This window comes from Pollachius pollachius (genome assembly GCF_949987615.1).
Source record: "Pollachius pollachius genome assembly, chromosome: 8".
Taxonomy (NCBI): Eukaryota; Metazoa; Chordata; class Actinopteri; order Gadiformes; family Gadidae; genus Pollachius; species Pollachius pollachius.
In genome coordinates this window covers 15,964,323-15,978,854 of record NC_136941.1, presented here as the reverse complement: position 1 = coordinate 15,978,854, position 14,532 = coordinate 15,964,323, and the positions used below count along the sequence as shown (strand labels likewise).

The window sequence follows — 14,532 nt, the reverse complement described above, 5'->3', positions numbered from 1 at the left end:
CTGTTAACAAGCTTTTAAAAGTGACTATTTCTGAAAGCTAATACAGGGAACAAAACAAAAACAACCTCTAAAAATGCCAGCTGTACTGGACTGGCTGTTGGTAGGGACCCTTGTGTTGGGGGTCTTTGGGACCCTACCCTCACCGACCCTTTTATAGACTTGTCAGATGATGAGGTCATTAGCATGACCTCAAGAGCATGGGAAATGTAAGCGTGACCAATGTAAACACCTTTTTCTATGTCATGTTTGGACTCAAATGGTGGAATACAGATATATCAGTGGTATGTTCTGAATCTAGCCACACAGATATGTACAACTAACATAATCTAAGACACATTAAAGATAAAAGGACAACATAATTTTTCTTTTTTCTTTAATGAAAGAGACCATTCTCCCTCCCTTGGTTATAAAATAGCAATTAGAAACTCTTAATCAGAATATTTACATATGAACAAGTAGCTGTGCAAAATGTACATGATATATATATCCATATCTATATATATCTATATAGCTCTATATAGATATAGAGCTATATAGATGTATATAGATATCCAGAGGAAGGCATGTAACAGTTAATTTGGGCAATGGTGATAACACAGACTCAATGAGCATTGATCCCTATTACTCCTACATAGACAAACTCGCCAGATGTGAAAAGATCTTTTAACAAAAATATGTCAAATCAATAAAAAGTATATACAGTCACAAAAACGTGTCATTTGACATTCTCTGATAAAGCTACAAAAGAAAGTATAGAGAAATAAGTATGTGCTCTAAGAATTGTATAAAATATACAAAGTGGGTTTTGCATTTTTTTGACAGACTAAAAGCTGAACTGTGGTACAGGGGGGGGGCAGTCAGTGCACTGCCTTTAATCTCTATGGTTACACACAACGGCCTCGCTCCAGTCAGTGATATCAACATTTGTACAACCAACATGAAGAAATTATTCCAACTAAAGACTGCAGTCATTTAAGTTAATATTGCCCCCACAAATCGTTGTATTTTCTCCTCTCCTTAACTCTTCCTTTGCCCATATGATAACTTAATTTCCATTTAACAACAATAACGACAAATTACATTTTGCAAGACATTAACAAAAAATACGTGGAAATATAAATATGCAATCATGCTTCTTTTTTTGTTGTTGACTAAACCGAACTGAACAGATACAAATAAAACAATACTGCATTGCTAGCATCCTACACATCCAACAAGAACATTAAAAGTAATATGGAGCAAGAAACTTTGATCCGATCGTTACAATGCGTTATGGCTTAAGTTTGGGAAGAAGGCAGGAAATGTAAAAACCACAGACATAAAAAACAAATGTCAATCAACGAATAACCTTCGAACAATTTAAAATTGGGTCAGCAAAAGGAGTGTCAGGGGAACATATTAAATAATCTTCTGCCGTGAAGTTAAAAAAGCTCCACCTCAATCCGTCACGTGGTGAAAACAGGGACGTAACAATGTGTTATATTTTTCTATTATTTTGTTTTACTTTGCCATACCAGCAATGGCTCTGGTGTTTTGGATGCTGCGATTTCCAACGGTCACTTGAACGCACCGCACTGGAGCTCAGGCAGCAAGGCAGCTGTGTACGAGGGCGGGGGCGCTGAAGCCAGTGTGTACGGGAGCAGTTTGTCAGGAGGCACAAGTATCATACAGCAGAGTCTGTTTCCTGCCATGATCTTAACTGTTCTTCCCCGGAGCTGGAAGGGGGCTGTAGTTTAAGAGGGTGTTGGAGCCGACATGGGGAGGAAACACTCGGATGCTCTGCTCCATGCGCCATTCAACCTTAAATCCCTCATTCAGGAGGGAAGGTTGATTATTGCAATCTTTTTGTGTTTAATGTACACCTGTGTGTGTGAGTGTGTGTGTGTGCTACTTGAGCAGGCCTTTATAGAGCAGGTGTGAGTGGCCAGATTCCCTCTCGTTCTCCAGGCAGAAGAGCAGGTCCCTGAGGTTGACCCTGGTGATGCGCTGGCGTGTGAATTGCCTGGACCCTCCTCCGTTTGACCCCCCTGGCTGAGCGGCACCGGACCCCGATCCCTGCGGGACAAAATAACGATTCATCCCGTTAGGCCCACATCAACACCAGATCAACCCCCATTGAAAAGTCCCAGCGATTCAACAGGAGCCGGTTCAGCCGCATCCATCGGTCGTTCTGTAGCCATGAGGTTGTGTGTGTCCGCACCTCTGCGACGGCGCCGTTGGCTGGCGAGCCCATTTTGCGTTTCTTCCTGGGCCCGATGGCTGCCAGCGCCGTGAGGTTGGCCTCCCGCTGCCGGATCTGCGCCAGCTCCTGCTGCTGCATCTGAAAGGAGGATACAGACGACACCACAGTTGAGCGGGTTCCCCGGCCCAGAGACCAGAGCACAGATCGATGGGAGCGGCTAGCTGGACAACCGTCCCCTCACCTCTTTGGCCTTTTGCTTCAGTCTGAGCTGCTCGGGATCTTCTTGTCGCGACCGAGACTGCGGAGACACAGGGGATGAAGCAGCACCGAAAAAATAATGTAAGAGGGCAAAGATGGATCACGCCATCAGCTTTAGAACTGAAATGACACCATCAACACCATCAGGACATGGTGGAGGTGGTTCGAATTTTTCGGCCGGCAGAGGCCCGGGGCTTACCTTAGCGGCCTTCATCAGGATTTCTCTCTCCTGCTCCTCTTTCCTTTGCTTCTCCATCTGGTCCAACTGCTCAAAGAATTTGAGCTGCGTTCGCACATCGGTGACCTGCTCAAACCGTTCATCTTCCTGATGGACAGAAAAGGACCAGTGGGCAAGGAGGAAATAAGAGAAAATAAGATTGGAAAAAAAGAATTGGTTGACCGAAGGACATTGGGTCCAGGAAGAGAAAGTACCTTGAAAGTTAGGTTTTTCTGCTGCGCCACTTCCGACACTTTTTCCAGCAGATTCTGCAGTCGCTGCTTGGTCGCGTGAGAGATGTAGTTGATGACCTCTTGGCCCAGGTCACAGACTCCAAACTTCCTCCCTATCACGGCCCATGGGAAGCAAGACAATGTCAGACTGGACGACCCTTTTTGCTCATCGCTGTGTACATTTTGTCCGGTGCAGGGCTGAACTCTCACCCATCTCCAGAACTCTCCGGGTCAGCAGGGTGCTGGTGAGGAAGGGCTGGTCCTTACACGACCGGGTCACGGTGCCGACAAGGTCTGAGTTGGTTGCTAGGATACGGGCGCTCTCCTCTGATAAGTCAACTCCCGCCATGGAGGCCACATCGTTGATGTCATCGTCATCCCTGAAATGGACGACCCACAAGCAGCAGAACATTTTTAATATACAACTTACACGTACACAAACTTTCAAGAAATCAGTTTTATAGACACATTTGTACTGTGGATTATTTTAAAAGCTGGGAGAATGATTTCCCTTCTATTCATGCAGTTGCAGGATATGTTATCACTAGATCTTTCTCTAACGTTTATCAGAGAGTTTATTACAATGACAATTGACAGAGTTTTTGATACCGCTTTTCAAGACACTCAAAGGACTTGACAAAGTAATGCCTGACATCATCCTTTAGCACACGCGGTCTCACACCGGCGGCAGCGTCAGTCATGCAAGGAAGCTACCAGCAATGAGCCTCAGAAATCTCACACCAGGGACAGCTCAACAGTCAGGAGGACCCGCCCATCCAACATGGCAGATGACGGTTTCTTCTCCTCTGAGCTTCTCCTGACTCATTTGTGACAGTGAACGAGCGCTTTTCCGCTGCACCAAATAGCACGGTGCAGTACACATTGGAATACCATCCGTGTCGGTCCTCAGAAGTGAAGTTAGGAGTTAAATCTTGTGATTTAGTTATCCACGCCACTAGCAGAACACTGAGCTCTGACTGTCATCTACACTCTGCTCATTGATATTCACTGTTTATGTTAGGCTTCTTTGCACTTCCTGTCGGTGTCCCCGTGGTTTTATGTTTCGATTATTTTCCACTCCACTCAATCACTGACATTTTTCCACTTTCATGCCCCCTCTATGGCTAAATGATTGCCCAAATAAATGAGTCACAGAGCCCTCCTGGTACTTCGGCTAGAAGAATTATAATTGATTGACCACTTTCTTTTAAACATGAACGTTTAGGAAAAAGAACGAACAGAAGATAAGATCATCATTTATCGAGCCAGTTGGGAAATTCAGGTGCCATTGCAGCGAGTAGATGATTGAGTAGAATATATATATTCTTTAATATCTACAAAATAAATAGAGAAAACTTAACCAGGCGCTTTTTTATAGCTCAAAGAACAGTGAACAATTTCATCCTCTCTTGATCTTGTTTTAAAAAGCGGTCAAACCAACATAACAAATTTATCTGACAAATTGTATTATTGGTACCGACTATTACTGTAAATTCTGCAATAAAAACCTATAAGAAAAAAAAGGACCCATTACAGGCAACTAAACTGCAAAAGAGCCAGAGCCACCTGCTTATATTGTTGACAAGTGAATCCTTTACAAGCCCCAGGAACTTAACAGAAGTGCTAAAGGTCATGGAGTGAAGCTCGAAGTTGAAGCCTACCTGTAATTTCCTCCACCTCCTTCCTTCAGCTTGTTCCTCTGAGCTGCTGTTAAGGCAGAGTGGGCGGAGAGCACGCCCCTGTTCCCTGAAGCCAGGGTCTGCTTGACCACTGGCACTAAACCTGCAATCGATCAGGGAGAAGTTGGAATAAAGGAAAATTAGCCAAATGTGGCCAAATGTGTTGTGGCACATGATGTGTAGCTCAACCTTTACTCTTGTAAAATCTGCACACTGGCTCATCTGTACCTTCCTTTGTCTTCTTTTGGGGGATTAAGTTTCCTCATGGGTGCATTCAGTTCCCCCCCACTCTGTATTCACTTCAATTAGTTTAACCATCAGTTACACATATAGACCACAAGATGGCACTGTTTCTCCATCGTTCCCAGGAAAGAAAATATAAATCAGAACCCTTGCCAATGAAACAAGATGAGTACGCAAGCTCATCTTTTATTTGCGTTGGCATATGCGTCTGGCCCCCGTCCCATTCAGACATAATTCCAGCAGACCAATCACAACCGTTAATCTAACGTGGGGACAGTTAATTACAGTGAAGTAGGAGCGCCCTTTTTTCATAAACAACTGAGTCACATGTTTCGTTGCTCTGATTGGTTGAAGGTCTATCATATAGAGTCTGGAGGCAGTAGGAAAACCTCTTAGAAATCGGACAAATTAACAGAGAGGTTTCAGACTAATACGCTTTTCCGAATTGGTCTGGCATTATCAGGCTAGAGTATCCTCTGAAGAGAGAAGGAATTGTTCCCAAGCAGATTGCCTTGGAAAGACACAGCACAACCGTGTACCGGTGGCCTTGCTTACCGCTATTGCTCAGCTTGAGTTTTGAGTTTACACTCACAGCTTTGCATGAGCCACCGCAGACTTAGGATATGTGCAACCATACCAAATAGGATTTCACCCTTCTACTCCATTGATTACAAACGGGAGGCACACCACCAACATTGCATACCACATACTAAAGAGGATGCAAGACACATTTTCTAACCACTGACTAAAGTGGGTCTGCATGCAAGAGGCGGTCTGTGGGCCACACGCACCTTGCAGCTGCTTGACTACTTGTGGCTGGCTCATGATGACGCGAGGCTGGGGTTGTCCTCTGAGCGCAACCAAGGAGGGCTGAGCCAAAGTCACCTGGGGCCTCACTGTCGCCCCCTGTTGCTGGGGTGCCATCTGTGTGGCAGCGCAGACAGACAGACAGACAGACAGCATGAGGCACAAAGAACACACCCACAGGAACGTCTCCCTGGTCATCCCAAAGCCTCTGATGTGGCTTCCGGTCAAAGGTTCCCGACCTCCGGGCCAAAGGAGGGGACTTACCGAGCCGGCCTTGCAGTGGGGCGACTGGGTGAGGGTGACGACGGGGGTTCTGGTGGAGGCGGTGGTCGTGGTGGAGAGAGGGGGTCGCAGCACCATGGCGGTGAGGGCGGCGGAAGTGGAGGAGGGCTGGGTGCAAGGCAGGGGTAGCTGGCTCTGGTGGATGAAGGCGGTGGAGTCCGAAGTCATCTGACGCAGCGCTGGTAGACTCCTCTGGAAGCGGGGGACAGAGTAACGGATGAATGGATCTTTGAGATGGTCACGAGCTGTACGGACGTGCTGAACTTCAGCACAGAAATGATGTCAGCCGCAGAAGTATTTTGTGTACCCTCTCCAGGTTTCTACAGGTTGTTTCTTTCAGCCTGATATTCACACAATCCTGATGTAATGCATAAAGAAATGAGAATAGTGATAAATCACCAGTTAAGCTAAACTTTGCAGTAGAATGCCTCATGATGATGTATGCTGCTGTATCACATTCGTATTAATTACACTAAACACACTTTAATCTAAGATGAATACCAGTGTGTGTGTGTGTGTGTGTGTGTGTGTGTGTGTGTGTGTGTGTGTGTGTGTGTGTGTGTGTGTGTGTGTGTGTGTGTGTGTGTGTGTGTGTGTGTGTGTGTGTGGCCGGTGGGACTCACCTTGAGGAAAGGCACAAGGTAGGGCTGTGGTGAAGAGTTGAGCTCCTCATACAACCTACTGGTGAAGGCCTCTGGCTCAATCTTCCCCTCCTGCACAGTGGCAAACACACAGGCAGGCTAAGATCATGCCAACCACCCGGCAGAACTTGGCCATTAAAACACCTGAAGGTTAAGAGAAGTGCAGCTGAGTAGAGTCCTGTGAGAGAGACAGAGGGCGAGGAGGAGTCATACCAGCAGGTTCTTCACCAGCTCCTTGACATTGGCCGTGGTCTCGGGGGTCTGCTTCCCGCTAGAGGCCAGCTTGATCAGAGTGGACAGGAAGTTCCGACACTTTTTCACGTTCTCCAGTGTTTCCTACCGAGCATTTCAATGTATGCACGCACAAAAACATAAAGACACATTTCAATAACGAGCTGAGGGACGAAACCTGGTGTCATTGTCCTTGTGCAGGACCCACGAAGTTGAGCAGGAACTAAAAAGGCCCTCATCGCGCCCGGTTCCCAGGGCTTTATGTCGCGCACCTCTATAATGTTGAAGCTTCGCGACCAGAGTATGCAAACTGCATGTCGACAGCATCGTTACGGTGACTTTAAATCATGATTAAGAGTGGAAAAATGAACACATGTATATTATATACTGTAAAATTATTTCCCTCGGCACTGAAGAGGGACGTTTGTGGCTCTCACCGCGGAGATGGGAGTAGGGCCCGGGGGGGTCCCAGCGGGGCCTATCCTCTGGGTGACGGCGGGGGCAGCAGAGCCGGGCTGCCCCGTGGTGGCAGTGCCCAGTGGCTGCCCCGGGGTGGAGGCGCTCCCTCCCAGCATGACGGTGTTCTGTTGGGAGTTAATCAGTCTGTTACCGTCTCTGGCTGCACCCCCCAACTACTTATTGTGTGTCGACAGCTAGGACCAGGATGTGGGTCGTTGCCCGTGTACCATATTAGTTGTGAATAAGAGACAGGTTTAAGACGGGTTAGGCTTTTAATGGTCAACAACCGATGGCGCCATATATCTGTAAAACAAATATTCCCCTTTTGACTGAATCAGCCACCCTTAGTCCCAACGCCAGGGGCCAGAAAGATGGATGGACATAATGATGGACACCAGCAAAGTGGCTCACAAGACCAAATACGATTACATTTAATTGTGATTACATCTTTATAAATCAAATCTCAATAATTCAAGATTTGGTCTAGAAAAGTACCTCAAAAATTATGTCTTGAAAAAGGGGGGCGGGGTCGTCTTATAATCTGGTTTGGTCGGGGCAATACTGCATTTGCACAAAGAGAAGACTCTCTCTGTTAGCCATGACACTGAGTCCTCGGGCCAAGTACCTGCAGGACGGGCGGCCTCTGGAGCGTGGTGGTGGCCTGGACACTGGTCTGGACCCCAGAGCCCTGTTTGATCAGAGTGTTTGGGGTCACCTGGCGAGCCATCAGGGAGCCCCCGGGAGCCTTAAATAATGAAACGAAATGGGAAAAGGTTTGATGCAAACAGTTGATTTGAACATACATCAGGAATCAATATGGATAATGTGTGGGAGTGCAGAACCTGTAAAGAGGCTAGCTGGACCGATGGAGTGCTGGTGGGGGTCGCTGGGCGCGGAGTCATGGCACTCTGGGACTGGGACTGGGCCTGCATCTGGGCCAGGGTCTGGTGGTGGATCATCAGGAGCTGCCCGCTCTCACTACGCACCAGCACCATGCCTGCAATAAGCCCGTGCCAGTTAAAGGGTGAGAGGTGATTAAAGTGTATTGAGAAGTACTTGGCAGTAGCAACATCTACCAGTGTAAATATGGTAGCATGCCGTTTAAAGACTAAGCAAACACTTTGGTTTCTGAGAATGGAAAACCCAAAAAATTGATAGCTTTTTGGCAACAGCATTAAAGCAATAATTCAATAGTTGTTGGTCTTAAAGGAGCAACAGTTGAATACTATCTATATACTAATGCTATTAATATAGTAAAAGCCTTTTGTGCCACAATGTCTGCATTCTGTATTGATGTGAATTTTTTGACAATTTGAAGAGTAAATCAACAGACAACCGTTTGGCCCCTTATTATGATGCCATGACGAGTAGCAATCAATACTTTCGTTGATAAAGAAAAAAAACAATAATAACATAATTATAATTATCCTATTAATTATACTTTTGAACAGAAACAGAAACAACAAAATCATAAAGAAGACGAATTTTCAAATAAAACTACTTGCTGCTATCTATCAAAAAAAAAGGGGGGCACATGTGGATTCCCGTTTCAAAACACTGCTCATGACTGTCCCTAGAGCTCGCAGTGAGCTGCAGGACTTTAATCACTCCAAATTTCAATCAATCATAAAACAGATGGACGCAAAAACGGTTAGTAAATTGTAGGTGTTTTAACTTACACCTATAATATTATTCTTGTTTAGCTGTCATAATGTTCTTTATCTATGTTGTTACTTGTTATAGATAAATACATATACAATAAATAAATAATAAATAAGAATATTAAAAGATGAACATAAACAACACATACATTCAATTAATCTTTAAATTCTTCAAAAGATAACAAGTAAACAGCAACAGTGCTGCTGGTACCTGGCGGCAGTTGAATGTTCTGGACGTTTGGGGCGTTGGGTTGTTGCTGTCCAATCCGTGGGGCCAGCACCTGAGCAGCGATGGTCCGTACCGCAGCTGACCCGGGCGCTGCGTTGATGGATGACGGCACCGACGTCCGCACGTTCTGCAGAACGGTCGGGCTTTTGACAGCTACGGTTGCTCCCGTCGGCACAGCGGATACCATGGATATCGGCGCCGTGGTCTGTATGATGGTTTTGGGTGACTCTGATGTGTTGATCACAGGACCAGGACCTTGAGTGCTGGTGACACTGGCCACTGTTGAAGTGGAGATGACTGCGCCCTGAGAGGAAACCGAAGGAGTTTGCATAGGTGGCCTCACCAGTGTCACTGTGGGCACACTGCTCGTAGAGGACTGAGGGGCGATCACCGTCGAAGCGACAACATTATGCGCACTGGGTAAATATGTCGGATTATTAGTGTTCGCAGTAGTGGACAGAAGCGCATTTCCTTTAGGCACACAGGGCACGCCTCCAGGAATATGCGAGATTGTCACCAAGTTACTTCCATTCAAAGTTTTGACAGCGATCGCTGCTGGTGCACCGATAGCTGGATCGGTGGTGACCGTAGCAGCATCACTGACGGCGCTGGTCTTGTTTGGATTCGGACCGGCTGTCATACCCGATACCGCGGCCGCTGTGGTTCCGCCTGCTCCATCCATGGGTGAACCGCTGCTGATGACACCTCCTTGCACCCCTGTGCCCACAATCACACAACAACCACCACACAAATGTTAGCTTTCTTATTGCTTTTCAAACACATTGGTGGATTCAAATACTTATTAAAATGCATTACAAGAGTCAAAGGGCATCAAACATGTACAGAATTCGCCATCTGGAGTAATTCATGTGTTACCTGTTTTTGCGAGCTCTTGTGAAATTCTGCTGGACTGGACATTGGAGTTTGCTGCTGCAGCAGAGTTTCCGACCTGTTTTTCTGTGCACTGTAAACTGGCAGTAGCGCTCGTTTCACCCGCTCCTGTGAGTTCTGACTCTAGAGAACCAACTAGATCACTAACTACTTTTTCGTCCACCTCTGTGTTGAAAACATCATCCAGGCAATCGGAGCCCGCCGCCATCTTTGCACTGCTACGCTCTCTCGTTCGACAGAAGCGCCGATTGGATGCGTCCCTGCTGACGCGCCGTCGTCAGGTGTTGTGATTGGTTCAGCTGAGACATAAAGCTGGAAGTAATGGCGGATGGTTGCATTTCATGAAGGTCTCCTCTGTAGACAAACATGAGAGCGATTTTAGACAGAGGGCTACTTTCGACAGAACTTGGTTCTTTCGGGCCTCGTTTTTACACGGAGGTATTCCAAATAAAGTATAAGCATATGCTCGACCTTCAGTGTCTTTTTATAATTCATAAAACGGACGACACAAAATGGCTGCGTATTTTTCCAAGTAGCAGCTGCTATGTCCAGTACCGCAGCTAGCGCTGCTGGTACTGTCAGTGCTCTCTCTGCACCACCACAACCCCCTGCGTTCTGGGCTGGCTTTCCGATCATTTGAAAGCGTGCACCATGTCGGTAAAGCCTGCTTAATCGTGTCCGCCACATAAATTAATAACATTTTGGTTGTACCTTGTTATCATTTACTAGTTTAGAAATAAATCAATAAAAACGTCTTCTGTAAATATTTAAATAGATAATTATATATTTCAGTAACCGCCAAATGGGTAAAATGTATGTATCCATGATAAGAAAAAATATCGAAATAAAGCATAATTATAAGGCTAGGACAGGGTGAATGTATGGTTCAGATCACGGTAATAGACCTATAGAATAAGTCCCGCCTCCGAGGCTCCTGCATTGTTCCATCGGTCAAATGTCTATGGGAAATAACATGGGGTTTTTGAATGATCGTACATAACCAACTCTGTAGTTGGCGAAGAGGTTCGCATTAGACATTTGACGGATGGAGCCAGGAGCCTCGGAGGCGGGACTTATTCTTCAAAGGTCTATACCAATCAATTATGACCAGGTGCGTTTATCTTGATAAATGGGCGTGGTTATTGCCCATGCGTCGAGTTGCAATTTTATAAATCTCGCTGTGTTGGTGTAGTTACTCATACGCTTTTGTCGAATGAGACAAATAGGGAATTTTATTGGTCTAAATACTCGTTTATAACTATGAGCAGTGGAAAGCCCTACATTGGATGCAAACTGGGCCTAATTTCAAAGGCTCAGAATCGTTATGAGGGCATTTTGTTTACAATTGATACTATTAACTCAACTGTTGTACTGGAAAAAGGTGAGTTATATTTGACGCCTTCTTGGAAAGAATTGGCAACACCATTTTGTGTCTTCATAAAAATGGCAGCATTGATAAGGGTATAGGCCTAGTGTCTGATTGCAGTGCTTCACAACTAAATGCTCTGCATTTTCTAAATAGTGAAGTGTTTTGGAACAGAGGGGCGACCAACACACAAGCCAATTCCTCCCAAACATGATATCTTTGAGTTTATTACCTTCCGGGGAAGTGACATTAAAGACATCAAACTGTGTGAGCCTCCAAGGTCACATCACAGCCTTCCAAATGATCCTGCAATCATACAGGTAATTATTGTCTGTTTAATGTAAAAACTTGTGAGCTGTATTGGGTCTAGAATCTAAAAGTTATTTTGGTCCAGTCATCAGATGGGATCCCATCAGGAATGTACAACCCACAAGAAGGGCCGTTCAGTCCCCTAAGGATGCCCTCCTATAACCAGCTAGCTAGTAGCTGTCTGCTTAACCAACAGTTGGCTGCTGTGCATGGCTTTGGTAAGAAAATAAGAACACATTAGATATGAAACACATTTCTATGTTAACTTGTTTGTCGACTATGCAGCCCCCTAAACTGAACCCTTTCGGTACACAGGGCAGGTTCCGGGCCAGCTCGTCAGAAGGGCTCCCATGGTTGAAAAAGCTGTCCAGACCTCGGAAGGCTGGAGGCCCCAGGGAGCTAGACCGATGCCCCCTAGGGACACTAGGGACACTAGACCCCCAAGTAAGCATGCAATACAAAGTGAGACAAAACAAGCAATGATGCCACATAATATCCTAAGTAAATATATTATAGAAATGCTTTTTAATATATTTATTTTTGAAGCTTGAATGCTATTACAATCCAACAGTTAAGTGCAACTTGTTCAATCTTTTTTTATTTATTTTTTTATTGCTAATAGGAAGGAACCCAACCCCTGTGTCCAGGCATCAGGAACAACCTTATCGAGGACAAAGTGGATATTTTGAAACTGGACCTCCACCAAGGAGAGGTCAAGGTGAATAGTAAAGTGTATTAAAGAGCTTATTCCCGCTTTTTTCTCAGGAATGTTTTAGACTAGGGGCTTCAGTCTTTATTTTCTTAAAGAAAACCCGTGGTCTGCTTTAAATATGGCTGGTCTGTAGAACTCAATGTCATGCTAATATTTAAAAGAACCAATTCGAGTATTTTCAAGATTGTTGTCAATATCTTTGTGCCGTCACTCCTGAATAGCACCTTGAACAGTCTTTCAACCATTTTTTTCAGAATTTGGAATGGAAGTCTTGAATTACATATCACTCAATCTTTGTATCATATTTTAGGCAGGCGCCGAAACCAGGGGAGAGGCTGGGAGATGGCTGAATTTGTTGCGTCTAGCACCCTGAAGTTTGATACCGACTTTGATTTTGATTCCGCAAATGCACAATTCGTTAAGATGGTGCTGGAACGAGAGATGCAGGACTGGTTGAATAGAAAAGGTTGTTGGCAATGTAAAGTAGAAAATGCATGCGCCTGAGCAGAATTATTTTGAAAATAATCATAGGAGTATGAAATTAAGTCTTAATGCAGTTACCCAGTTCCAGGGTTGTTATATCACATGTTTCCCTGATACGTTTCTATAACTCATTCAGAGGGGAAGGAAAAGGCTGAGCAGGATTCCCAAACCGATAAAAATCTGGAGGATCCTATTGGCCCAAAGTGCTACTATGACAAGGGAAAGTCTTTCTATGACAAGCTGTCATCAGATAATGACCTCAGGTAACTAGTAGTCCACTAATTTCAGAGCATCCAACATATTATGCGCCTGGCTTTCCTTTTGAGGGCTACTCCTGGGGGCCCTCCTGTTTGTATTATGTCAATCTGAAATGATTCAGGCAATCCTGGGCAGAGGAGCGTAGGAGGAACATCGAGACCTTTGGAGTTCCACGTCTGTTCCCACGGGGACGAGGATTCCGAAGTGGATACCGTGGGCCAAGGGAACCGATGTTTCAATATCGCCGAGGCGGGAACAAATTGCTATAAGATTCAGTATGTAATGCTTTATCACAGCTTCTCCCAGCACATCTGATACGGCAAGCTCCTTAATCGTGCCCCATATTGTGGTTTGCTCTTCCCTGTTTGTGGCCAACGCTATTTGATCTGTCCTCAGGTGTCATTCCGGCAACGTGGGAAGTCTCTAGCTGTTCCAGTGAATCACTTGATAACATTAAAGGATGATAAGCATGTTTACCTTGTCAGCATTTATGATCAAATCATTCTTTGTAAATATTGCTGTATCTATAAAATCATATCTATTTAAATATTTGCCCTATATTGTTCTCTAAGATTCCTACATTTAAATATGAATAAATGCATGAAATTTAACTATAACCTATGCCTATGTTTTTCTGGCTAAGTATTATACATAAATTGAATCAAGCACCCTTTTACTAAAAAGTGGGTGTCTTTTATTGTTGGGGCCATACAAAAAGCTGAGGTGTTTTATTCCAGTTTATATTTTTACATCAAAGTTGGAATTTTGTTACAAAGATGTTTTATTCACCGATAAGTGCAGATCCTGCACATTAACCTTACTTGGGCACAATAGCAGATCATTAACATGATCATTAACTCTGGAATATTGCTAGAAGCTCCTCATTTGTCGTTCCCTCGCGCTATTCACCATAATCTCAGATGTCAAACTCTAGCAACCATCCCCACCCTTTCTCTGGGCCTCCCAATTCAAACATGTCTATGGGAATCGATGGTCTGGGCAAGAACTGGCCAACCCTCAGAGCAACCTCAATCACAACCCAGCTACGAGAATGGCCCTGTGTTAAAGATGCAGAGCTAAACCAGCAATGTCGATAGACGTCAACAGTGACATGTTCTTCAACTTCCTTAAACGTGAGGAAAGAAAAACGTGCAAATGCACAGGACAAATACGTTTTTACTTCATCCTTGTCCCTCTGTGCTGCATAACTGTCTGCTGCAGTAGTCTAGAGAAGTCCCTGTTTCCTTCTTTCTGATGTTCACAAAAAGTGTGCGTAATGTTGTAATTTGTCCCTCGGTCTAACCACAAAGTGAATTTTGTTCAAGCAGGAATACAGCAGTGAAATGCATCTGCCGGCTCCTCTGACTAAGCATATGTTGTCCGGTCACAGC

The 14,532-nt window shown here is 44.9% G+C and overlaps 2 protein-coding genes across 2 annotated transcripts; one reads left to right on the top strand and one right to left on the bottom strand.

Moving 5' to 3' along the window:
- Positions 1–410: 410 nt before the first annotated feature.
- On the bottom strand, positions 411–10,356 carry LOC307079584 (transcription initiation factor TFIID subunit 4-like; the record flags this gene model as incomplete). The annotated part of the gene is given in 18 exon segments (XM_079742015.1): positions 411–2,055; positions 2,201–2,320; positions 2,424–2,480; positions 2,640–2,765; positions 2,873–3,003; positions 3,101–3,270; positions 4,552–4,672; positions 5,604–5,736; positions 5,884–6,093; positions 6,525–6,614; positions 6,756–6,878; positions 7,211–7,357; positions 7,858–7,977; positions 8,075–8,229; positions 9,105–9,839; positions 9,999–10,290; positions 10,294–10,308; positions 10,312–10,356. Coding segments are annotated over 18 exon segments (2,958 nt in total). The 3' UTR covers positions 411–1,887.
- A 917-nt stretch (positions 10,357–11,273) lies between these two features.
- lsm14b (LSM family member 14B) lies at positions 11,274–13,568 on the top strand (the record flags this gene model as incomplete). Its single annotated transcript, XM_079742367.1, has 9 exons — positions 11,274–11,394; positions 11,536–11,699; positions 11,774–11,906; positions 12,004–12,132; positions 12,311–12,406; positions 12,711–12,866; positions 13,020–13,146; positions 13,267–13,416; positions 13,538–13,568. 9 exons carry the CDS (start codon positions 11,274–11,276, stop codon positions 13,566–13,568), a joined length of 1,107 nt encoding a protein of 368 aa, XP_079598493.1.
- Between the last annotated feature and the right edge of the window lie 964 nt (positions 13,569–14,532).